The sequence below is a fragment of the Thamnophis sirtalis genome, unplaced genomic scaffold (genome assembly GCF_051295495.1).
Source record: "Thamnophis sirtalis isolate CommonGarterSnake01/CBP01778 unplaced genomic scaffold, rThaSir2_p1.2 scaffold_2, whole genome shotgun sequence".
In the NCBI taxonomy this organism is placed as follows: Eukaryota; Metazoa; Chordata; class Lepidosauria; order Squamata; family Natricidae; genus Thamnophis; species Thamnophis sirtalis.
The window spans coordinates 141,933,432-141,958,376 of NW_028261382.1; the positions used below are offsets into that span (position 1 = coordinate 141,933,432).

At 44.4% G+C, this 24,945-nt stretch overlaps 2 protein-coding genes across 3 annotated transcripts in view; both read right to left on the reverse strand.

Moving 5' to 3' along the window:
• The window catches only part of SNTG1 (syntrophin gamma 1), a 299,119-nt gene that overhangs the window by 162,023 nt on the left and 112,151 nt on the right, over positions 1–24,945 (reverse strand). For both annotated transcript variants that reach the window (XM_087707075.1, XM_087707074.1), the window contains exon 2: positions 18,352–18,446. The gene's annotated coding sequence lies outside the window, so the exon portion shown is untranslated. The remainder of the gene's footprint in view (positions 1–18,351; positions 18,447–24,945) is intronic.
• Positions 4,392–7,200, reverse strand: LOC148049213 (zinc finger protein 862-like). Its single transcript, XM_087707073.1, has one exon. The coding sequence runs from the start codon at positions 6,544–6,546 to the stop codon at positions 4,540–4,542; it is 2,007 nt and encodes a 668-aa protein (XP_087563199.1). The 5' UTR covers positions 6,547–7,200; the 3' UTR covers positions 4,392–4,539.

The window sequence follows — 24,945 nt, forward strand, 5'->3', positions numbered from 1 at the left end:
TTGTCACTTTCTCTCTCCTTCTCTGTCTCTTTCTGTCTCTCTCCCCTCTTTTTTCTTCCTCTCTCCCACTCTTTTATCACTTTCTCTCTACCACCCAACCTGTCCCCGTACTTATCTTCGACTGATCATGTTTGCAATAATTTACCTTTTCTAAATAGGCGCAGTTCCCTTACTGGATCCCTCGCTCAATCAAACACACACTCACTCACACACACACACACACACAAAACCATTTTTCTCCAAACTTTGGTCACAGCATGGTTCTGACTTCGGCTGGTGGAAACAGCTTTCTCCTTTCCCCGTCCAGTTTGGCAGCGAGTCTAGCGGAGAGCTGTCCCCATCCCTGGTGACCAGGGCGGAGCGAGGGTAGCGAGAAGGCAGGCCCGGCTCTTCTTGGCTTCTGCCTCTCCTTGCAGCATACAAGAAACAGCTCGTGGTCACAGATAAAAAGAGGAGATCGCGACGGAGAAAGAGCATCCTCCATTAGCGCTGCGCTCCCTCCCTTCCCTACTTCTGCGTCCGGACTAGTTTCCCATCCCGCCTCGGAGGCGCCCCGCTCACCATCTGCCGGTGGGCGTCTCCGGCAATCCCCCGCTGACGGTGAAAAAAAGGCCCAACACCACACGGAGGGCAGAGAAGAGCAGCGCCTTCCTTCTCGCCCTGCGGAGTTTCTCGCACACAGGACGGGCGCGATCTGGCAGACGCAGGGAAAACTCTGCAGGGCGCAAAGGAACCAGCGTGGCAGCGGCGGAGCTGGGAAGGTGCTGCACCCGGAGCCCAAGGGTGAGCGGGCTGGCGTGGGCTGGCGAGTGGGTGCCTTTCTCGCACACAGGACGGGCACAACCTGGGAGACAAAGGCACCTGCTCGCCAGTCCGCCTGCCCACCCTTGGGCTCCGGGGGCAGCACCTTCCCAGCACCTTCCTTTGTGGGCTGGCGAGCGGGCGCCTTTCTCACACACAGGATGGGCACAACCTGGGAGACAAAGGTGCCCGCTCACCAGTCCACCCGCCCACCCTTGGGCTCCGGGGGCAGCACCTCCCCAGCGCCTTCCTTCGCACCCTGCGGAGTTTCTCGCACGATCTGGCAGACACAGGGAAAACTCCGCAGGGCGCGAAGGAAGCAGCGTGGCAGCGGCGGAGCTGGGCAGGTGCTGTCCCCGGAGCCCAAGGGTGAGCGGGCTGGCGCGGGCTGGCGAGCAGGCGCCTTTCTTGCACACAGGATGGGTGCTCCTTGGGCTCCGGGGGCAGCACCTTCCCAGCTCCGCCGCTGCCGCGCCCTGCAGAGTTTCTCACACACAGGACGGGCGCGACCTGGCAGACACAGGGAAAACTCCGCAGGGCGCGAAGGAAGCAGCACGGCAGCGGCGGAGCTGGGAAGGTGCTGCCCCCGGAGCCCAAGGGTGAGCGGGCTGGTGCGGGCTGGCAAGCGGGCGCCTTACTCGCAGGGGAGGAGGGTGGCGAAGGCTTTTTCACTAACCCCGTGCAGGTTACTAAAGGTCCTCAGCAGCGGCAGCAGCAGCCGACGACGACCTCGCGTGACGGTCCTTGGGGGCGCTGCGGAAGCCCTGCCAAAGCGCCCCTTTCCCAGCTCGGAACAGGATGAGCAGCGAGTGGAGCCTCATTTAAAACGACAGCCGTGGCCGCTCGTTCACTCCGCCGCTCTTGCGTGGAGGTCTGAGGAGGCAGAGGGGTGGGAGGAGCGCGAAGGAACCAGCGCGGCGGCGCTTGGCAAGCGGGCGCCTTTCTCGCACACAGGGAAGGGGAGGAGGGCGGCGGCAGCTGTTTCACTAACCCCGCGCAGGTTACTAATTCCCAGTTTACTCACCAGTGAAGCAGCAAAACAAAGCAAACAAAGCATTTCGCCACGAAGGCGAAATGAAATGGAGACTCCTGCAACTCATGCTGCATACTAAGCGGACTCCAGCCAATCAGTGAGCTGGCTGGGATGGAAAACTTTAAGCACGCCACGTTTTCCATCCCAGCCAGCTCACTGATTGGCTGGAGTCCAGGCCAATCAGTGAGCGGCAGGCTGGGCTGGCTTAGATTTTTAGAAATAGATGGGGGAACTAACGAGCGAGCTAGCGGCAGCTGATGGGCGGGGGAGCCAGCAAGCCCCAAAATAAAGCGGGGTTTTTTGAGAACCGGGCGGGACACGGGAAAATTGATGAAAAGTCGTGCCTGTCCCACCAGATGCGGGACGTCTGGTCACCCTACCATAACCTGAATTTTAAATCCCATTTCCAGGTAACAGAACAATCATGTGGAGACACTGTTTGATATTCATGCCTTCCTTCCAAAGATTGTGCCACCTGTCTTATTTATTTATTATTTATTTATTAGACTTATATACCACTTCATGGGGCTTTCAGCCCTCTCTAAGCGATTTACAGATTTTTTTAGCAAATTGAGTCAGCAACTTGCCCCCACAGTCTGGGTCCTCATTTCACCCACCTCGGAAGGATGGAAGGCTGAGTCGACCTTGAGCCGGTGAGATTTGAACCGTTGAACTGCAGATCACAGTCAGCTGAAGTGGCCTGCAGTACTGCACCCTAACCACTGCGCCACCTCGGCTCGGTTGAAGGTCTCTCCATGTGAAAATAGTCATCACCAATTCTTAATACATCTACAATTCTACATAGCGGTTAATTTGTGACATAGAAATCAAAAATACATTTGCATATTTAAACCACAATGATATTTGAAACACTAAATCAATAAAAAATAAGGATGCTGAACTAAAATAAGGGCAACAAGGCCATATCATTTGAGTTAATGTTCTCACCCATTTTACACTTCTAACTTAATGAGATGTCTGGTGACATTTAAAAAAAGACTGTCCATGTGGGAAAATCAAAGCATCATCTGTAATCTACATGTCAGGCTTGACGGATGCATATTTTTACATTAACCTTTAACAAGGAAATTGGACAATAGCTTACACAGTCAACAGGATCTTCAGCAGCCTTCAAAATCATAGTTATATAAACCAAAGTGAAGAAGGATGAAAATATCTTATTTCAAAATACTTCATTGTGGAGCTCCAACATTATTAGGGCGAAGAACTCAATACATGTCTTCTGCTTTCTTCATGAAATAAGCATTCTGGTTTTTTTTTTCTATACCATATAGTTTTGGTATATATTAATTCTTGTAGAATTAAGGTACAACCAAATTGTTGAATGATTTATGATTTTATGGAACATTTCCATTTCACTGTATTTAAAGAGATATTCTCTTGAAATCTTGCATTATTTTTTAAGTATTTTAAAAGTGCTGAAATTGTTTTAATTGTAGGTTGTACACCATCCAGAATCACAATTAATGATGATGGCTTTATAAATTGTATATGTGTGCGTGCATGTCTGTTTGTATGTGTATGTCTTTGCGAACACACACACACACACACACAATTGCGGTGGCTAGATAACATCGAGAATAGAGTGCCACCTTTTGATGCTGGACACTAATCTTGACTGGTATTACTCTTATCTATTGGTGTCCTATCTTACCCATGGGTATCTTACCCATTGGTGAGCAAATACCTCCTAAAAACCTGCCTAGCTCAAGAAATGAAAGTGACAAGAATTAAGAGTGATATCAGCTTGGAAGTTACCCTGATGAACAAAGTCCATGCCACATGTTGGAAAACCAGAACAATCTAATGACATGTGGGCTACTGGAACACACCATACATGAACAAGACAAGAGAATCTGGAATTGATGTAATGCTACCACAACAGGAAATGGGATATATGAAATTAATGACATGGGTGGACAGCAGATTGATATCCATAAAAACTGAGGAATAGCTTGTTATCTAATTCTTCAACATAATGAAGAGGAAGCTGTAATTACAATTTGAGATAGAGCAAGTACATATTACAACATTGACTCAAGAAGACCCAGAAGAACAATGGAATGTATAGCTAATACAATACAATAATACAATAGCACAGTTGGAAGGGACTTTGAGGTTTTCTAGTCAACGCCCTGCCTAGGCAGGAAACCCTACACCATTTCAGACAAATGGCTATCCAACATCTTCTTAAAGGCTTCCAGTGTTAGGGCATTCACAACTTCTGGAAGCAAGCTGTTCCACTGATTAATTGTTCTAACTGTCAGGAAATTTCTCCTCAGTTCTAAGTTACTTCTCTCCTTGATTAGTTTCCACCCATTAGTTCTTGTTCTGCCCTCAGATGCTTTGGAGGATAGTTTGACTCCCTCTTCTTTGTGGCAACCTCTGAGATATTGGAACACTGCTATCATGCAATGTTCCCTCTAATTTTTTTTCAGTGTGAGCGGAAAAGTATAGTGTTTGAGCGGCACATTTTCATGCCTGAGCACCTGAATTTTTTTAACAGATGTCACCCAAGACAACAACGAAATCAGTGTTATTTGAAAGTCAAAGTTATATTTATTCAAGGTGCACGTTTAATTAAAAGTGTTATATATCAGTATCACTTATATTATTAAAATATTAAAATTATGTATAGTGTTTACAGTAATGTACACTGTTATTCACTGAAAGTCTATCTCATCTTAAAGTTTCTCACGTCTGTCTTTCTTTAACAACCATTCCGAGTACACTTTGTCAAGATCAATCTGCACCACTGAAGTCTGGTAAGATCGGATTCGCATCAGCATATCCAAGTGCTCAGTTTGCAGCCGATTGCGAGCTTTGGTCTTGATGGCATTCATCAAGCTGAAACCTCGCTCACAATCGGCGCTTGATGCTTGGAATGTTGCGCAGATGTCCAGCAGACATGACAGCAATCCAAACTGTTGCTCTCTTAGTACAAACTGAACTACATCATCAAATGAGTGCATTAATCCAGACTTGAATTTCTCTGACACCAGAAATCTGAAGTCACGATATTGTGATTGTACAGCTGATGTGATGCTGACTTCATCCAAATCGTCAAAGAAATGCTGGTATTTTCCAACCAGAGTTGCAATCTCAGTTTCCCCAAAATTAAAAGAATTCACATTCGACAGAGCAGCAGTTTCGAATATATTCCAATCTGTCAGCTCATTGTCTGGAAAACGACTGTCAAGATGCAAGCACAAACGTTCAATAAATCTGAGTATAGGAGCCGTGTCAATGTCTGGGTTGCTCTCCATATATTCGCGAGCTTCGTTATTCCAGTAAACCGTTTCACCTAAATACTGCAGGCGAAGCTTGGCTATTCTGGCCTTCACAAACTGAACAGCTTCTATTGGTGTCAGGTTGCTTCTTTGCAACAACTTGTTCAACTGGGCTAATTCGCTAACAACGTCATCAAACACAATCAATGCAGCACGAATCTGTGGATCCGTCAACTTTTTGTAACAATATTTACATACTGGGTCACTGTGTGATTCTGCTTGCTCTTTACAGTATTCAAGCAAAACTGTAATGTTTTTTATTAGTGCTCTCAAGGCAAAATGTCTGGAAAGCCATCGTACTTCATTCAACGGTCTGAAGGCTACTGCTTCACAGTCAAGAACTTCTGCTAGTTCTGCAAATGCCGTTTTCTTCACAGAAGAGCGGCAGAATAGTGTGTACACAGTGCGCAGTAAAGTCTCAATGTCTTTCATAAGTGAGATGTGTTTACATGCATCATCAATCCCCAGGTCTTCCCGATGTGCCACACAGTGCTGTTCAACCAAATGGGATATATCTCGACGAAGCTGAGCAGCCACACCATTATGCTTACCCAGCATCACAGACGCACCGTCTGACGTAAACATTACCATCTTTTGAAGATTGATATTGTTTGTAGCATAGAACTCTTTTATGGCTGCTGTGATTGCTGTGCTGTCGCATGTTGACAACTGTAAAATTCCTGCAAACACGGTCTTATAAATTGCAGCATTAGACGGGCGGAATTTCGCATACAAAATCAACATTTTGGTGACTGATACATCGGTGCTTTCATCAGCAATAAGAGTATGACAACTGGCATTACGTAGATCATGCATGACTTCTTTCTGAACAACTGCATTGATGCACTCCACAAACTCAAAGCCATAATTCTTGCTGCGCCAGCTCTCTGGAATGGACACATACTTGCCTATGTGGTCATGTATGGCTTTGACTGATAACATTGACACATTCATGTTTATGGCCAGCAACACATTATCAATCAAAATTTTGACTTCATCAGCATTAGCATTTCTGCGCAGTGAAACTTCTTTTCTGTTCGCTTTGTCTTCTGCACTTTCAGTCAGTAGCCTCGGCAGCCCTCCAGATTTCTGGCATCGTAGTTTAGTGATCGAATCCAGGTGAATCTTCTGATTGATATGACGCTTCAAATAATCAATTTTCCAATCGTTCCATCGTTTTCCAGTGGCGAATGTGCCACCTGTACAAGCTTCTTGGCATATTTGGCAAACAATGTCATCACTACTTTCACGATAAGTGAAGATATCACCCAGTTTTGTTAACTGTTTTCTAGACGAAGTTGGCAGTTCAGTTTCTACTAACTCTTCCAACCATTCTAGTTTAAACTTCCAGCTGCACTTTTTCTTCGTAACAACATTTACTCCAGCTTTACGTTTTGACATCAGCACTGACTGATGATGTACCTATAGGGTTAGGGTTTATCAATTATTACAATTATCTTTTCAAATTCATTTTGGATTAAATAAAAAAGAGCTTTGAAATGAATATATAAATGGCACTTAATACCACTAATATTAAAATAGTAAATGTTTGATATACTTCATTTTAATGAATTTCACTTGAGATACTTCATTTTAATGAGTTAACAACATTCAATTGCAAAAGTTGTCTATACACTGTATGCTTCTGTGAATGTATTATATGCAATTTGCTATTTTAAATGAGTAAAATTATTAAAATAACCATAATTAAAGTCTCATTCACATCTAAGAGTTTTCTTCCATCGTTAATTTGTAAACTCAAGGATTTATTGCCTCATGTTCAACAATGCTTGTTGATTGTTTAAAAATTTGTGGGAATTTGCTCCTTTCTGTACAGAGGGTTTCAGTAACCTACTACTACTGCAAAACTGCATACTACTTGCAAATATAGATTATTAAAATGGCTCTACCATAACCAAATAAGAGAAAAAAACACCTTCCTTTTGTTTATAAAGTAGTGGTTTTAGTTTGCTCTGTGGAAGTCACTATTTTAAACTGAAGTTTAATTAGATTAAAAGCAAAAATATTCTCAATGACTTTGAAAATCCCAATGAGTTATCATCAAATATAGGTACTCCTTCGTTACAACGTGGGACTGGAATTTTTATTACACAGAGAATCCTGAAGTCGGGCGGGGCTGAGGAGGGAGAAAAATAGCTCAAAAAGCTACATTGTTGCTAAATGTAACCGGGGAGAGTCAGCCAGCCCAGGCAATAGCAAATTAGCCGATCTTGCAGGCAGGTCTGAGAGGGAGGGAGGAAAAAACTCCAGACAGCAGCAGGGCTCTCTGACTCTTCTAATTCCCCGTGAAAACTGCTCCAAACTTAAATCTTTAAGATCCCCCTCCCTCCTCCTTCCTTTTTTCTTTACAGAATCTACACAGAATCACAGAGAATCCTGAAGTCGGGCGGGGCTGAGGAGGGAGAAAAATAGCTCAAAAAGCTACATTGTTGCTAAATGTAACCGGGGAGAGTCAGTCAGCCCAGGCAATAGCAAATTAGCCGATCTTGCAGGCAGGTCTGAGAGGGAGGGAGGAAAAAACTCCAGACAGCAGCAGGGCTCTCTGACTCTTCTAATTCCCCGTGAAAACTGCTCCAAACTTAAATCTTTAAGATCCCCCTCCCTCCTCCTTCCTTTTTTCTTTACAGAATCTACACAGAATCACAGAGAATCCTGAAGTCGGGCGGGGCTGAGGAGGGAGAAAAATAGCTCAAAAAGCTACATTGTTGCTAAATGTAACCGGGGAGAGTCAGTCAGCCCAGGCAATAGCAAATTAGCCGATCTTGCAGGCAGGTCTGAGAGGGAGGGAGGAAAAAACTCCAGACAGCAGCAGGGCTCTCTGACTCTTCTAATTCCCCGTGAAAACTGCTCCAGAGTTTTAAATCTTTAAGATCCCTTTCCCGTTTTTCTTTTCAACCTACACTGATTAGAGAATCCTGAAGTCGGGCGGCAATGTAAAAGGTTTAGCTGGAGGAGGTTTTGATTGCGATCGCTCTGTAGTTCGTGTCCAGAATACCTGCCCCACGTGCCTCTGCGCGGCAATTGGAAACGACTGCGCGGGGAATTGCAGGCATGTGCGCGGCCGCGCAGGCGCGCACCTTAGAGGGAACAGTGCTATCATGTCTCCCCTAGTCCTTCTTTTCATTAAACTAGACATACCCAGTTCCTGCAACCATTCTTCATATGTTTTAGCCTCCAATCCCCTAATCATCTTTGTTGCTCTTCTCTGCACTCTTTCTAGAGCCTCCACATCTTTTCTACATCGTGCGACCAAAACTGAATGCAGTTTTCCAAGTGTGGCCTTACCAAGACATTATAAAGTGGTATTAACACTTCACGTGATCTTGATTCTATCCCTCCGTTTATGCAGCCTAGAACTGTGTTGGCTTTTTTGGCAGCTGCTGCACACTGCTGGCTCATATTTAAATGGTTGTCCACTAGGATTCCAAGATCCCTTTCATAGTTACTACTATTGAGCAAGGTACCACCTATACTGTATCGGTGAATTTTGTTTTTCTTGCCTAAATGTAGAACCTTACTTTTTTCACCATTGAATTTCATTTTGTTAGATAGTGCCCAATGTTCAAGTTTGTCAAGATTCTTCTGTATCTTAAGCCTGTCTTCTGGAGTGTTAGCTATTCCTGCCATCTTGGTGTCATCTGCAAATTTGATGAGTTCCCCATTTATCCCCTCATCCAGATCATTGATGAAGATGTTGAAGAGTACTGGGCCTAAAACAGAGCCTTGGGGTACTCCACTGCATACCTCCCTCCATGTAGATGCAGTTCCATTGAGGACTACCCATTGAGTGCAGTTGGTCAGCCAGTTATGAATCCATCTGGTGGTGATGCTGTCTAACCCACATTTTTCTACTTTATCTAGTAGTAGGTTATGGTCCACTTTATCAAATGCCTTGCTGAAGTCCAAGTAAATTATATTCACAGCATTCCTCTGGTCCACTAATTTTGTCACTTTGTCAAAGAATGCAATAAGATTAGTCTGGCATGATCTATTTTTAACAAACCCATGTTGGCTATTATTTTGTTTACTTCTAGGTGTTTGCTAATTCATTGCTTGATTATCTTTTCCAGAATCTTCTCTGGTATTGAGGTCAGGCTGATAGATTTATAGTTTACTGGATCTATTTTTTTCCCTTTTTTGAAGATGGGAACCACATCAGCTCTTTTCCAGTCCTCTGGCAGTTCCCCAGTGCTCCAGGATCTCTGAAAGGTATACTTCAGTGGTGAAGCTGGAACATCACTGCCACTCACTCTATTACAGAGTAAATCAGCTGATATGAGACATAAGGTCATAGATAAACTAACTACAATAAATCCTCAAAACTAATAACCAAGTCCCAACGGAGGTGTACCATCAGATAGTATGCTAGAAAATACCAACAGAGATCTCATAACAATCTCTACTACCACCAAAACTCAAACAAATGAACTGCTTTGAATCTAGATAAGGAAGCTTCAGGATCTGATAGCAGACCAGGTACTAGTCACAATTACAGTAGCAGACATCCAACTGTGGGTCAATATCATGAAGAGCCAAACAGTATCTGGCCTGGACACCCAGACAACATGTAGTCTGAACATGATCCACACCTAATGGTTAAAAAAACTAAAATCAATGCATGAATGCCTAGCATCATAAATGAATCAGCTGCTAGCAACAGACACCCACAGTTGCTAATACCAGGAAGGACAGTGCTCATTAAACAAGATCCCCACAAGGGAACTGTCAGCACTCCTTCATTTGGATAATCAGGAAAGAAAACCACAAGACTCCATTGATAGAAATCATGTGTACTTTTACTAATTATAAATGAACAGAAGCATAGCAAAGCGAAGACTGATTATTTAGGCGCGAAAGCAAATGCCCAAGGATTCCTTCTGCGAAATCCCTCACTAAACTATTCATTTCTCACATTTACCGTTTGCACCGAGTGCCTGGAAAAAGAAAAACAGGGGGGGAAGAGAGAAAAAGTCAGGAAGGAGGGACAACTAGGGCTTGTCAGGATAAGCAGAATAGAACTGGTGGAGCAGCTGGGGAGCCCGGAGATGGGACTTGTCCACCCACTCGGCATGAGATGGGGGAAAATGCTTCCAAGCCACCAGGTACTGAATCCGATTCTGCCGTTTGCGAGAGTCCAAAATTTCCCGAACCTCAAAATGCTGTTCACCATCAATCAACAGGGGGGCAGGTGGCGGATCCACCGGCAGACGTAAAGATGAAAAACAAACAGGTTTAATGAGATTAATGTGAAAAACAGGATACACATGGTTGAGGTGCTTGGGCAGCTGCAAGCGAACTGAAACAGGATTGATGACTTTGATGATGGGAAACGGGCCCACATACTTAGGCCCCAACTTCTTGGATTTCTGTGTAGTTTGAAGGAACTTTGTGGATAGATAAACTTGATCACCCACCTTGTACTGATAAGGTTGAGCACGTTTCTTATCAGCCTGTTTCTTATGCGCGCGATGCAACGTCCAATGTACGAAGTGCCAAAGGCCAAATATGTCGCAAATGCTCACTCCACTCGGAGATGGATGAAACCTGCGACTGCTCAAGAGGAACTTCGGGAATAGGAACAAAGTCTTGGCCAAACACAACTCTGAAAGGGGTGAAACCAGTGCTGCTATGTACAGAATTATTATAAGCCACTTCCGCGTGCGGCAACAAGTCCACCCAATAATCTTGCTGGTAGTTGATGAAACAACGTAAATATTGTTCCAGAACAGAATTAGTTCTCTCACAAACCCCATTAGTCTGAGGGTGGTGGGCGGAGCTTAAGCCTTGGGCGGAGCCAATGCGCTTAAGAAATTCTTTCCAGAAGACCGAGGTGAATTGCACGCCCCTATCAGAAATGATGCGATCAGGCACTCGGTGCAAACGGTAAATGTGAGAAATGAATAGTTTAGTGAGGGATTTCGCAGAAGGAATCCTTGGGCAAGGTATAAAATGAACTTGCTTGGAGAATAAGTCAGTAACCACCCATATGACAGTGTGCCCCTGGCTCTCAGGAAGTTCGACAATGAAGTCCATGGAAATCTCCTTCCACGGGGCGACAGGGCGAGCTACAGTCTGGAGCAAACCCTGTGGTTTCCCCGGCGGGCATTTAGCAGCCGCACAAATGGGACAGCTGGCGACATAAAGCTCAATGTCCTTCTTCAAAGTGGGCCACCAAAACTGCCATTTCACAAGATGCAGCGTCTTCACAAAGCCAAAGTGCCCCGCCAATTTGGAATCATGAGCCCATTGGAGAACAACTAGACGAAGAGAGGCAGGGACGTAAAGCTTCACCCCAATCCATGGCAAATCATCCCTCATGGTGCATTCACCTTGATGCTGCTGGAACCAATCATTCTGAGGAAGGGCCTTCTTGAGGTCGGAAAGAAAATCCTGAGACACGTCCACCTTAGAGCGTGTCTGTTGTCTAGTTACAACAGGAGCAGCGAGGCTTGACATGGGAACAACGGGCTGGACAATGCTGAGCTTAGAGCAGTTGTATTGAGGGAGCCTGGACAAAGCATCAGCCATGAAGTTCTTCCCCCCGGGATGTACTTAAGCGTGAAATTAAAACGATTGAAATGCTGAGCCCAGCGCATCTGCTTAGGGGAGAGCCGCCTGGGAGTCCTCAAAGCCTCCAAGTTTTTATGGACAGTCCACACCTCAAACGGGTGCTTAGCGCCCTCCAGGAAATGGCACCATGTGGCCAAAGCCCAACGAACAGCAAATGCTTCTTTCTCCCAGATTGCCCAACGTCTCTGTGTCCGTGAGTTTACGAGAGGTGTAGGCACAAGGTTGTAATTTACCTTGGTCGTTGGTCTGAAGCAATACGGTCCCCACCGCCACGTCGCTGGCATCAGCTTGAACCACGAATGGCTTGTCCATGTCTGGGTGCTTCAGGACCGGCTCCTCAGCAAAAAGTCGTTTCAATTTCTCAAAAGCAGCTTGACACTCCATGGTCCAATTCAATGTCTTGCTAGGCTTGGGTTTCGGCCCACCTTTGGACTTCAACAAATTAGTGATGGGAAGTGCAATCTTGGCAAAAGAAGGGATAAACTGACGATAGAAATTGGCAAAACCCAAAAACTTCTGCAACTGCCTGTGTGTACGGGGCACCTCCCACTCAGTGACCGCTTTGACTTGGGAGATACGATAGCCAAGGTAGTCTATCTTCTCCTGGTGAAATTCACATTTGGATAACTTGGCATAAAGCTCCGTGGCTCGGAGTTTCTTTAGGACAGTGCGGACCAACTTGACGTGTTCGTCATGTGTTTGCGTGTAAATAAGGATATCATCCAAATATACGATAACGCCCTTGTAGAGGTGGTCATGCAAAACCTCATTAATTAACTGCATGAAGACTGCAGGCACTCCCTGCAGGCCAAAGGGCATTACACAGAACTGGAAACAACCCAGGGGGCAGTTGAAAGCAGTCTTCCACTCGTCCCCCTCCTTAATCCGGACCCTATAGTATGCCTCCCATAAGTCCAGTTTAGTAAAAATGCGGCCCTTCCCCAATTGGGCCAGCATGTCCTTCATCAGAGGCAAGGGGTAGAGATTTTGGGATGAGATTGAATTAAGGTTCTTAAAATTCACGCAGAGACGAAGAGAGCCATCTTTCTTTTCTCTGAATAGTACAGGGGCAGCCACCTTGGGTCTGGCTGGTTCAATGAAACCCCTTTGCAAGTTCTTGTCAATAAACTTCCTCATTTCCTCCATCTCTCTGGGTGACATAGAATATATTTGGGGTTTTGGAAGCGCTACCCCAGGCAAAATCTCGATGGAGCAATCAGTGGGCCTGTGGGGCGGAAGCTTATCGGAAGATTTTTCACTAAAAACTCCTTTCAGGTCCCAATATTCCTTTGGAATCTTCTCTTCCCCCTCAATTCTCTCCTGGCCCCCGGTGGCCAAAGTGGGGCTGGAGCCAGCCAGCTCTGAGGCTTCGACCTCCCCGTCTGGGGCTGTGCTGGTCCGAATGCGCAGCCACCCCTCCCTCCAGTTAATACGTGGGTTCCATTTACGAAGCCAGGGGAGTCCCAAAATAAGGGGTCTGTCCATCCCAGGTGCCACAATAAAAGAGATTAACTCTAAATGGGTGCCCATTTTCATTTCTAGAGGTTCAGTGTAAAAATGGGCTGGGCCCCCACCTGCAATGGACCCATCGATCTGGCAAAAAACAATAGGGGTTTTCAAAGTCCTCAACTTCAAACCCAGTTTTTCAACCATTGCTGGACTAATCATACATCTAGAGCAGCCCGAGTCGAGGAGAGCGGAAAGCTGCTCCATCGCACCAGCAGGTGGCACCCTTAGCTCAATTGGGATTAACATGGGGCCTTTATTTGAACTCACCCAACGAGGCGAAGCATCGTCATCGGATTCATCAGAGGAGCTGGTGGTCACGTCCGCTTCCTCCTCCACCTCTGGCTGGAAACGCTGGGGGGCATTTTCAGCAGCGTTCGCAGCTTCCTTCTTCTTTCCCGGGGCCTTGCTTGCCTTCCCCTCCCTCTTGGTAGGGGGTGGGGTGGTCGGGGGAAGTTTAACGCGGCAATCCACGGCGCGATGGCCTCCCTTTCCACAACGGAAGCATGTGAAAGACTTGGTCTTGCTGGCGGAGCTTCCCCTCCCTTCACTCCTGATGCTGAATGGGGCTTTTTGAACTGGCGGGGGGCGACCTCTCCGCTTCTTTCTCTTTTGCACGTTGAAGTCTAATCAAATCTAGCTCAACGTCTGCTGCATTTTCATACCAAACAACAACTCGCCTGGGAAGGTATCTGTTAACGCATTGCTGGTAAATGTCCTCCTTTAATCCCAATGCAAACTGATCCAGGAGGGCCTCTTCAGACCACCCCCTCATATACGATGAAAGCTGTTGAAACTCCTGAACATATTCAGCCACTGGTCTATTTCCCTGCTTTAGGGCCATAAAATTCACCTTCCCACGTTTCTCAATCAGCGGGTCATCAAACTTCCTCTTCAGTGCAGCCATAAAGTCATCAAAATTCCTCAGGAGAGGGGAATTACATTGGTGTAAGCTCACCATCCAATCGGCCGCCTTTTCTTCCAAAGAAAGTAAAACCATTCTCACTTTCATCTCATTGGTTTCTAAGTCTGGACCATAAATTTCCATATAATTCCAAATTTGAATGACGAAAAGGCCCAACCTCTTGGGATCACCGTTATATTTTACTGTTAAGGGAGGGACTTTTGTCATTCTGCCTGTTCTGGAGGGCCCCCCTACTCTGGCAGCAGCCCTGGGTTGGGGGGAGAGGCTGATTCTGGGTTTGCTTGCTCCCAACCTCCCTCGGCCTCTTCACCCTCTCTAATTTTATGCATGGAGTACCTTTGTTCAAATTCTTCCATTTGCTCCCTTTCCATCGCTCTCCCTCGAGTCTTCCGCTCGGTCATAGCTTCCTCCCAGTCCGCTGTTGTTTTTTTTAGTCTCCTTCTGGTAACTCCTGCATCCAATTCTTCAGAATCCTCTTTTTGCCCAACTCCCAAAGTCCATCAGGGTTGAACCGCAGGCTCTTCTACTCTTAGGCCAGCCAGACTTTCAGGTAAAGATGGGTCTGCAGTTTCCCTTTCAGTCTCCTCTTCATCACTCGCTCGCAATGACATTTTCTTCGTTCCTTCTTGTGAGTACACCCCCCATGGTAGGTTGAAAACTCCTGGTGGGGTGTGAGTGAGTCTTCGCTTATTCTCAGCACTCCTTCATTTGGATAATCAGGAAAGAAAACCACAAGACTCCATTGATAGAAATCAAGTGTACTTTTACTAATTATAAATGAACAGAAGCATAGCAAAGCGAAGACTGATTATTTAGGCGCGAAAGCAAATGATATATAGAATAACCCATTCCCCACCCCTTGGCATCCCAGTCACAGTCCAATCATAATTCTCCCAAGTGTCAGGTGTGAGATAACTTCAAAAGGCATCACCCAGATGGAATGTCGGTGCCGTTGGCCTTGGCGGGAAACCTCCTCCGCATGCGCAGTAAGACAGGCAGTAGAAACTCCAGAATCTTCCTCCAGCACAAGTAGTAGTCCCCTCCCAAATACCATGCCCCCCCTCCCCGTTTCAATGGCAGCCGAAGCAGCAGCAAAGCAGAGGCTGACATCAACAGTAGCATCCAACTTCTGGTAATCACCTACTTCCACAACACATGGAGAGTCCTATCAGCATATAAGAACATGTGGACCAGCACATGAACCAAACTCAGAAATGCAAAGGGAACAACACCAGAGGTTCAAAACACAAGATGCTCTTAAATAGACCAGTCACCCAACACTCAAGGTCTAAGAACACCAATCTGAGCACAGAGTGCGTTGATTTCAGGAAATCCTGCCAATGCTTAGAAGAACTAAACACAGCACTGAGGCACTGATCATTCCAGCACAAGAAAAGGCAACAATATGCATAGAAGCAGAGGTCTAGAAGTCTGAACAAGACCCAAGGTGCAGACAATGCTTGCAGAGACACCTCAGAGACAATCTAACATATAGTGGCAGGGAGTTAGATGGAGGCAGGTACAGGATTCACTAAACGGCACGAAGATGTAGCTGGCTTTACGTACAGGAAATTTGCACAGTATATGGGTTAAAACCCTTCCACAAGTACAGATGGGAGAGTCCACAATAAGTCATGACAATTAGAGTTGCTAAAATATTTCTTTGCTTTCTGTTCCTTAGTTCCATTTACCCTGAAAATTGGGGAATATGGTTCTGTTTCATTTATTCTGATAAAGCTTTGTGCATTAACACTCAAAAGATACGACTACAAACAGTAAACTCTATATTTAGCTAGAGATAAACTTCACTCTGTCTTGGTTTTCAAGAACAAATATTTGATAATTGATTTAGGAGTAAGAACATATGGATGATTAGTCTTACTTATTTCTTGATGATATAGAAGAAATTTCTGTGCCCTTATGAAGAACTCAGAATAATTGAAATAATTAGTCTATTAACCTTTGTTTTCAATTTTTCAAGAAAGAAAACCTAGACATTGAATTATACACAGATCTCTAATGCTCGTTTATCTGTTTAAGATTAGTACACACATTCATTATGAATGTAGAGCCCTTGCCATTATTAAAAATGTGTGCAAGCTGCTGAGCATGATTTCTACTGACAAAATAGAAACATGAGCATTATGAGCAAGTGAGCAAGTCACATTTAAGGCACATATAAGACTAGATTATCTATTTATGTTATTTGAAAAATATGTTGTCAAGCTACATAAGGGCACATGTCAAAATGTCAAACAACATTTTTAAGAAGATAATGACCCTTTGAATCAGAGTAACATCAGCATCTATCAACTGCACATGTTCATGCCGGAAACAAATAAAATGTCGTTCAAGACACAAATATAAACATGTTCAACATTAGAGATCAAACATTAGATAAAGTGATAAATGTGAAATACAGCTATACACAATTCAAACTACTGACCACTATGCAGTGGATTGCTAGTAAAGGAAGACTATACAAAGCTATTTTCAGATATCACTTTCATAGGACTGGAATTAACACAGGTACTGACATTTTACAAAAACCGTTTATAAAAGAGCACAGGGTATTTTATACTGTATATTTAGTAAATTTATGCCCACAGTTCTTCCAAAGTAAAATGAAGCTTCCCTTAAATTCTACATAAAGTCAAGATTATGTGCAATCTAAATTTAAACAAAACACATTGAAACATGGAAAACAAATCAATTTATATTAGAAATCCAACTCTAAACCTTCACAAAATAATAAAATCCAAATAAAACCAAAATATAATTTTGATCAGCACTCTGATCAAAGCGAAATTGCTCATACAGTATTTTAAGAAACATAAAATACAAACAAACAAAACAAAACAGACAATATGGTAGAAAGATGTGAATCAGCATCCTTTCAACTTTCAAAAACGTCTTGGTCAGATTGTGCTGCCTTTTCATTTTACAGTATCTCATAAATTACTTTCCTCCAGTGTAATTATTCTGATTCTTCTCCAAGATGATTGTTTCTTTTCTTTTCTTTTGGTTCTTATTTCAAAGCACTGAATACTTTTGTGGCAGATTTCATTCTATTTATTTCCTCTATTTAAAATAATACCTTCCTTACCAATCTTTCTTGCCTCTTCTGATTCAATCCTTTTTTTGGTCATCAACTTTACACTTCTCTTAATTGTCCTTCTCCTCTGTCTGTTTTATTCTACACCGGTCTACATTGTTTTGCAGAACAGTTAAAAATCCACATGAGAATGATTACAACTTTGCAAATGTATAAGGATCCATGATTAAATCTTGGTTAGTTACCAATTAGGTGTTGTGGTTAAGACACTGTCATAGAAACCAGGAGACCCTGATTCTAGTCCTTCTTTAGGCATAAAGCCAACTGTGCTGGTTATTTTCTCTCAGCCCTAGGAAGGAGGCATTGGCAAGCCACTTCTGGAAAACCTTCCTAAGAAAATTGCAGGGACTTATCCAGGCGGTTTCTGAGACATGTTTAACAGAGAAAAGAAGAAGAGGAAAAAGAATACTGGTAATAGCTCTAGAAAATGTCTTAATACAATGGAATGTGATAATTTGCAGGAGAATCTGCAGGAAAGCACTGAAGTCTGATGAAAGCAATGTCATGCATGTCACAAAGTAAGTCCATACATTATCCATGTATTGTGACATTATAGCACATCCCAAATGAGCAGAGTCTATGCTGCTTTCATAGTTTTAATGAAATCACCCAGAATTGAGGTCATCCATGTTCATTGTGCCCACCACTACCCCCAAACAACCCATCACATTCTTTACATTAAATTTATGAACCATGAAGTAACTATTTGTGTTTATGGTGAACGCTTTAAGTAAGCTATTCTTAATACGAATTGTTTTGAAAACAATTACTTTGTAATTTTCTACATTCACCAATCTTTTTCCTTGATCCCAAGGTCAATTTTTGATTTCCTTCTGTATTTGTATCATGAAACTGATTCGTGTTTTACTGAAATTGCTGTATCTTCCTGCTCTTGATTTAGTTGTTATCAAGAGATTTCACTTTGCAAAAATCAAGGCAATTAAATTAATCTAGTAGTCATAAACTAATGCTTTCAGCTTCAGGGACATGACACACTACATAAACACTACACACTCACTCCAAACTATTCTTCGCAGGAAATCTACTACCATAATGAACTGTAACATACCACTTGAAGATTAGGTAAAGGAGGACCAACAGGAAAGCTGGCAGCCATTCACAGACTCTTTCAATCATGATTCTTGGTGACTTTTTATGGGCAAGCTGAAAAAAAGGATAGAAAAAAATACAAGGATGTATTAGTTAATTATCACAGGAAGAAGAAAACAAAAAAGAACTGATGTTTTGTATATTGAAGAAAATGTTAGATCCCATTTCATGGGATGAAAAAAAATGTGTCAATTGTGTTAAGAAAAAATGGATCTACACTGTAACACAATGGCCGATATTGCTTTGGTAAGTTATCAGCAAATTCAGAGAAGCAATGCTGAACTGTTTAAGATGATATTTTATTTATGTCTGTAATGAAATGCGCTACTTTGCTTAGAATTACCTCTTCTGGCCAGATGTTTGATCTATCTAGGACACTTCACTGATGAATGACACTCTTTGGCGTTACCATGCAGGGCTTTTTTCAGCTAGAGATGAACAGGAGCTCCCAAACAGACTGCACGTAGCTCATCACTTTTCAAGGTAAATAATACACATAAGGCCATTATGTTCAAAATCTAAAATTACATAATTGTACCATTGACACTGTTTGCTTATTAATTAGCTCCACTTTCATATGTTTCACTGCTAGGACTCAGAGTTTTACTTTAATTGCTCCTCTGCCTATTCTCTCAACTTCACTATAACTAGATTTTTTTTTCTGTTAAATAACAAATTGCTTTTGCTTATGATTTTGGCAGGTATATAAGGAATACATTGTTAGCAAGTTACTTCTTTTAGTATTTTTATAAGAAAACTAAAAATTAAATCTTTTCTCAACAGTATGACCTTAAAATTTAAAAAATTAAAAACATTTTTGTTTTAATGCTTTAGACTCATCAATAACAGTTTATCCCTTATGAGTTATTATATTTGTTCTCTTTTATTTTTAACTTCACCGTGTGTGTTTGCCACTGGTAGGTTTCAATTTTTTTAGAACCTCTTCTGTAGGTGTGGCCAGCTTTGTGGGAGTGGCTTGCCAGCCATATGACTGGATGGGCATGGCCAACTTGTAAAATGTGATGAAACTCACTTAATAACGCTCTTGCTTAGCAACCAAAATTTTGGCTCAGAAACTCTGGCATTTAAAGCATGCAAGTCTTAAAGCTGTCAAGTTACAGACCATTGCACCCCTAACCCTTTAGGAAAAAAAAACCCCAGGGGTGTTCAAACTTGACAGCTTTAAGACTTGTGGACTTCAACTCCCAGAATTCATCCTCTCGCTCTTCATCTTGATGATGTGCGGATGGGTGGTGGGAGGGAGCTGGAACCGGTTCTAAACAGCACTGTAGACTTGTGGAACCTTTTCTATAGAAGAGGTTAGAACTGGCAGGAACCACCCCTGGTGTTTGCGCATGTCTCTGTGTTTACTTCTTTGAATTAGTCTTAATCCTTGTCTTGACAATTCTCTGCTATTTTCCTGGCAACATTTTTGGAAATGTTTTGCTCCTGCTTTCACTAAAAGTTGAAAGGGAATGACTGGACCAAAGTTAAACAGATGGTTTACATGCATAGCGCAGGACTAGAACACACACTCTCCCAGATTCTAAACTAGTGTCCTTAACCACTAAACCAAACTAGTTCTCAATTTTACCTATGCCCTCAATTTTGTTTACATACCCATTATGTTTACATACCCATCACTTTATTCTTTTTTGGAGGAAGTAATATTATGCAATTGAGTAAGATATAGTGCAACAAGGAAATTAGGAAATAAGAATGTATCCCCATACATTTTTAATCTTGCAAACCATTACTGTTTCTGACATGTCTATACTCTGATTCATATATTGTGAAGTTGGACCTTCGGGGTCAGGTGGGCTTGTTGTTAATGTACCTTCCTCCCAACAGCGTTGCAACAGCCCTCCCCTCGCTCCTCGAGTCAGTAGCCAAGCTGGCGATCAAGTTCCCCAGGCTTATGGTACTGGGGGATTTCAACCTGCCTTCGCTCGGTGAGCATTCTGATGGGGCGCAGGAGTTCATGGCTTCCATGACAGCCATGGACTTGACCCAAGTAATTCGGGGTCCGACTCACTTAGCGGGTCACACGCTTGACCTCGTATTCCTCTCGGAGCAGTGGAGACGTGATCTAGATTTGAAGGGTATTAAGATCTTGCCCTTGTCATGGTCTGATCACTTCCTACTGAGGCTTGACTTTTGGAAACCAATCCCCCCCTGTAGGGAGGAGGAACCGATTAGGTGGTTCCACCCCAGGCACCTGATGGACCCTATGGGATTTCAGATGGCGCTTGGAGAAATACCTGACGCTCTCGCCCGCAGTCTGGTGGAGACCTTGGTCGCTGCCTGGAATAAAGTGGCGGCGGGGGCTCTTAACTGGATTGCGCCTTTACAACCTCTCCAAGGTAGCAGATCCAGGAGGGCCCCTTGGTTTACCGAGGAACTCCGGGAGATGAAGCGCCAGAAGAGACGTCTAGAGCACCACTGGAGGGCCAGTAACTCTGAGTCAGACCGAGCACTGATGAGAGCGTATGTCAGAGCCTATCTCGTGGCAATACGGGCGGCAAAATGTGCGCATTTTGCCACGCTTATTGCATCCACTGAATTGTGCCCAGCCACCTTGTTTAGAGTAACCCATTCCCTCTTGAAAGGGAGGGATGCGGATGATCCTTTTGCAGGGTAGAGCTGAGGAATTTGTTCAATTTCTAGCGGATAAAGTCACTCGGATTCGGACAGGCCTGGACTCCAATTGCTCAGTGCCAGCCGAGGTACCAGGGGAAGGTCTTGAGCGGAGTTTATGGACTGAGTTTCAACTTGTCGTGCCTGAGGAAGTGGACAAGGCCATGTGAGTGGTGAGTGGTGAGTGCCTCCACTTGTATACTGGACCCGTGCCCCTCCTGGCTGGTCACGAACAGCAGGGAGGTGACACGTGGCTGGATCCAGACAATAGTTAACACCTCTCTCTGGGAGGGGTCTTTCCCGCTCCTTCTAAAGGATGCCCCTCCTGAAGAAGCCGTCTCTGGACCCAGCCATCTTGAGTAACTATCATCCAGTCTCCAACCTCCCCTTCGTTGGGAAGGTTGTTGAGAAAGTGGTGGCCTTTCAACTCCGACGGTCCTTGGATGAAACCGATTATCTGGACTCCTTTCAGTCCGATTTCAGGCCTGGTTACAGCACGGAAATTGCTTTGGTCGTGCTGATCGATGATCTCTGGCGAGCCAGGGATAGGGGCTGCTCCTCTATCCTTGTGCTTCTTGACCTCTCAGCGGCCTTCAATATCATCGACCATGGTATCCTTCTGTGACGGTTGCAGGAGGTGGGGGTGGGAGGCACCGTTCTCCGGTGGTTCTCCTCCTACCTCTCTGGCAGGTCACAGTTGGTGTTGGTCGGAGGTCAGAGATCGACCCAGTTTTAGATGAGAGTTGAATATCATAAACTATTTTAAGTTGTATTTACAGTTTCTCATGTACATAGACAGAAAAACTGTCAGGCTATTGTTGGGACAGATTTTCTCCCTTTTTTTTTTCTCATTTCACCAGATCTAGCAGAGAGGGCAAATTCCAAGTTCTATCAAACAATATCATCTTGCTGCCTTTTCAACTGTAATGCTCTTGCTTTTTCCTCTCAAATTCAATGTTTTGATTTCTTGTTAAATGAAATCTGAAATTAATATGGCCTTTGCTGAGATTTAGGTAAGTTTTCTCTACCGTGCATTTATTCTATAAAAAGGCAGATTAGAAATGTCATCAAATTAAGAATCTATTTTGTCTTGAAACAAATTACAGTCATACTAGAGGTAAAGCATTCCAGACTGAGTCATCATTATTCAAGGTGATGTTTTTGATGACCTTCACAACTAAATGTTTTCCTAACATTTTCTTTATTTACTGGAACAAAAGCTTGATGTTCAGTTTCCTAACACTATCATTTCAAAGCTACAACCACTTTCATGCAACTTGAAATAAAAGGTTAAGGTTCAATAGTAACTTCTTTGACCATTTAGTCTTGTACTATAGCCTAATATGTATTCAGTCGCAATGAGCAGCAGCTCTCCTGACAGTTACAAGCACTGAACTAAATGAAAGAATCTTCTTACTTATGAGACTTTATCCTTCACTTACCAATCCTAGTGTCAGGCCTATAGTTATGTTCCTTTTGGGATATTTGGTCTGCCACACTTTTTGTTATTTTCCTGTGCTGTTTCATTAGTGTACTAATTGGGAGGGGGAATAGAAAGGAGTAGAATTGTGGAATGTGTTGTTGTCATTCTTTTCTAGAAGCCCAAGGTCATCTTTTGTCTCCGCACCTCTGCATCTGACCGGAACTAGATGGGTGGAAATGCCAGCATGGCTGAAGAAGTGCCACAGGGTTCGGTCTTGTCCCCCCTCCTATCTAACATCTACATGAAGCTGCTGGGTGAGATCATGCGACAGCACGGGGTAAAGTACCACCAATATGCAGATGATACTCAGCTGTATCTTTCTGCCCTGTGCCAGCTCAGTGTAGTGGCGGATGTGATGTGCCGATGCCTGGAAGCTGTTAGGATCTGGATGGGGGTGAACAAACTTGCGCTCAATCCCGATAAGACTGAGTGGCTTTGGATGTTGCCCCCGAAGGACAGCCTAGACAGTCCATCCTTAACCCTGGGGAGGTGAAAATGTACACCCCTCAGAGAGGGTCCGCAATTTGGGGGTCCTCCTGGATTTGCAGCTGACACTGGAACATCATCTGTCGGCTGTGACCAGGGGGGCCTTTGCCCAGATTCACCTGGTGCACCAATTGCGGCCCTATTTGGATCAGGAGGCACTTCAAATGGTTACTCATGCCATTGTCACCTCAAGGCTGGATTATTGCAACGTGCTCTACATGGGGCTACCCTTGAAAAGCGTTCGGAGACTGCAGCTAGTCCAGAATGCGGCCGCACGAGCGATATTGGGTGCACCGAGGTACACCCACGTTATACCTATCCTCCATGAGCTGCACTGGCTACCAATTGGTCTCCGGATGCAATTCAAGCTGTTGATTATTACCTTTAAAGCCCTACATGGCTTAGGGCCAGCGTACCTTCGAGACCACCTACTGCCACATACCTCCCAGCGGCCAGTAAGATCCCACAGATTGGGCCTCCTTCGGATGCCGTCAGTCAGACAGTGTCGGCTGGCGGGCCCCCAGAGGAGAGCCTTTTCTGTGGCTGCTCTGACTTTTTGGAATCAACTACCCCCAGAGATCCAGACCATACCCACTCTCATGGCCTTCAGGAAAGCCGTAAAAACCTGGCTGTTCCAGCAGGCCTGGGGCTGTTGACCTCATTGTTGAGGTCCAGCACCGATTAGAATGAATGCATGTAGTTTTCTGATTTTAAACTGTCTTTTTTCTTTTTTTGTGTTTTTTCTCTTTTTTCTTCTTTTTGTAAGCTGCCTGGAGTCCTTTGGGATTGGGCGGCATATAAATTTTGATAATTAAATTAAATTAATTAAACCCCTGGGATGGGTCTCAATCCCAGGTCATGGATGGAAGGGAGGCCAGTGGGCACCTTTCCTCCCTCAGCAGATGGCACTATGGCAGATAACTGGGCAGTGGCCATCTGAGGGATTGACCTCCCCATCGATTCCAGTCTCCCTGCAATGCCCCAACAGGTTCTTACCCCACCTTCCTCCAGAGAAGAGTTCTCGTCAATGGAAGAAGGGATGAATGAGGGGGAAACTACAGGATGGATAGCAGAACAATGTGATGAGGCGGTTCCTAAGTTTAGAGATGTAACTAGGTTCCTTTCCTCGTGCGGGCCAATAAAATGCCACCATTGCTGTCACAGAGTGTCAGAATGCTTTGCTCCAGCCCCAATGCCACAAACATGCGCACCAACTGCCACAGCCGTAAAGAGAAGGCCCCACATGCCACCACAGAAGAATCATCTGGGCCAACAACCTCTGGAAGAGGATCCCCAACCTAAGGTGATGAAAGTCTTACCAAAGGGGAGGCCTCGGAGGAGGAAAAGGGCAAACAACCTCTGGAAGAGGATCCCTACCCTAACCTAAGGTGACGAAGAGTCCTACCAATGGGGAGGCCTCGGAGGAGGAAAATGCCGAAGATGACCCAATGGTGAGTGCACCCATTTGCCCCTTCGCCTTCCAAGCCAACCTCCAAGTACCTGAGATGGGGGTGGAAGGGGAAGTTGAAGCAGTTGTGGACATCGGTTGCACTCGATGCTTAATCAGCATGTTGATTGTAAAGCAACTGGGCACACGGACAAGACCTCTAGCCTGTTCCATTCGGGTTGAGCAGGTAGATGGAATGCTAATTAGAGGGGCCCCAGCCACGCTAATAACTGAACTGGTGAAATTACAAGTGGGCTGCCACTATGAGCTTCTCAGATTCATTGTGGCTCCAGAGATGCCAGAATCAATTATTTTGGGGCTTGCATGGCTTGACAAGTGGAAGCCTATGATAAAGTGGGAAGACAGTGGTAGGAAATTGATGATTGCGTTTGGGCTGCTACCACCGGTGGAGGAAAAGCCAGGGATGATTGAATCCAAGAGCCCAGAACCTGTAGCACCTGCAGCAGAGACAAAAACCCCAGGGGTCCAACAAGTACCAA

Excerpts from the sequence above, each read along its gene's own strand:
- LOC148049213 (XM_087707073.1), bottom strand. The coding sequence starts at position 6,546 with ATGTCAAAACGTAAAGCTGGAGTAAATGTTGTTACGAAGAAAAAGTGC.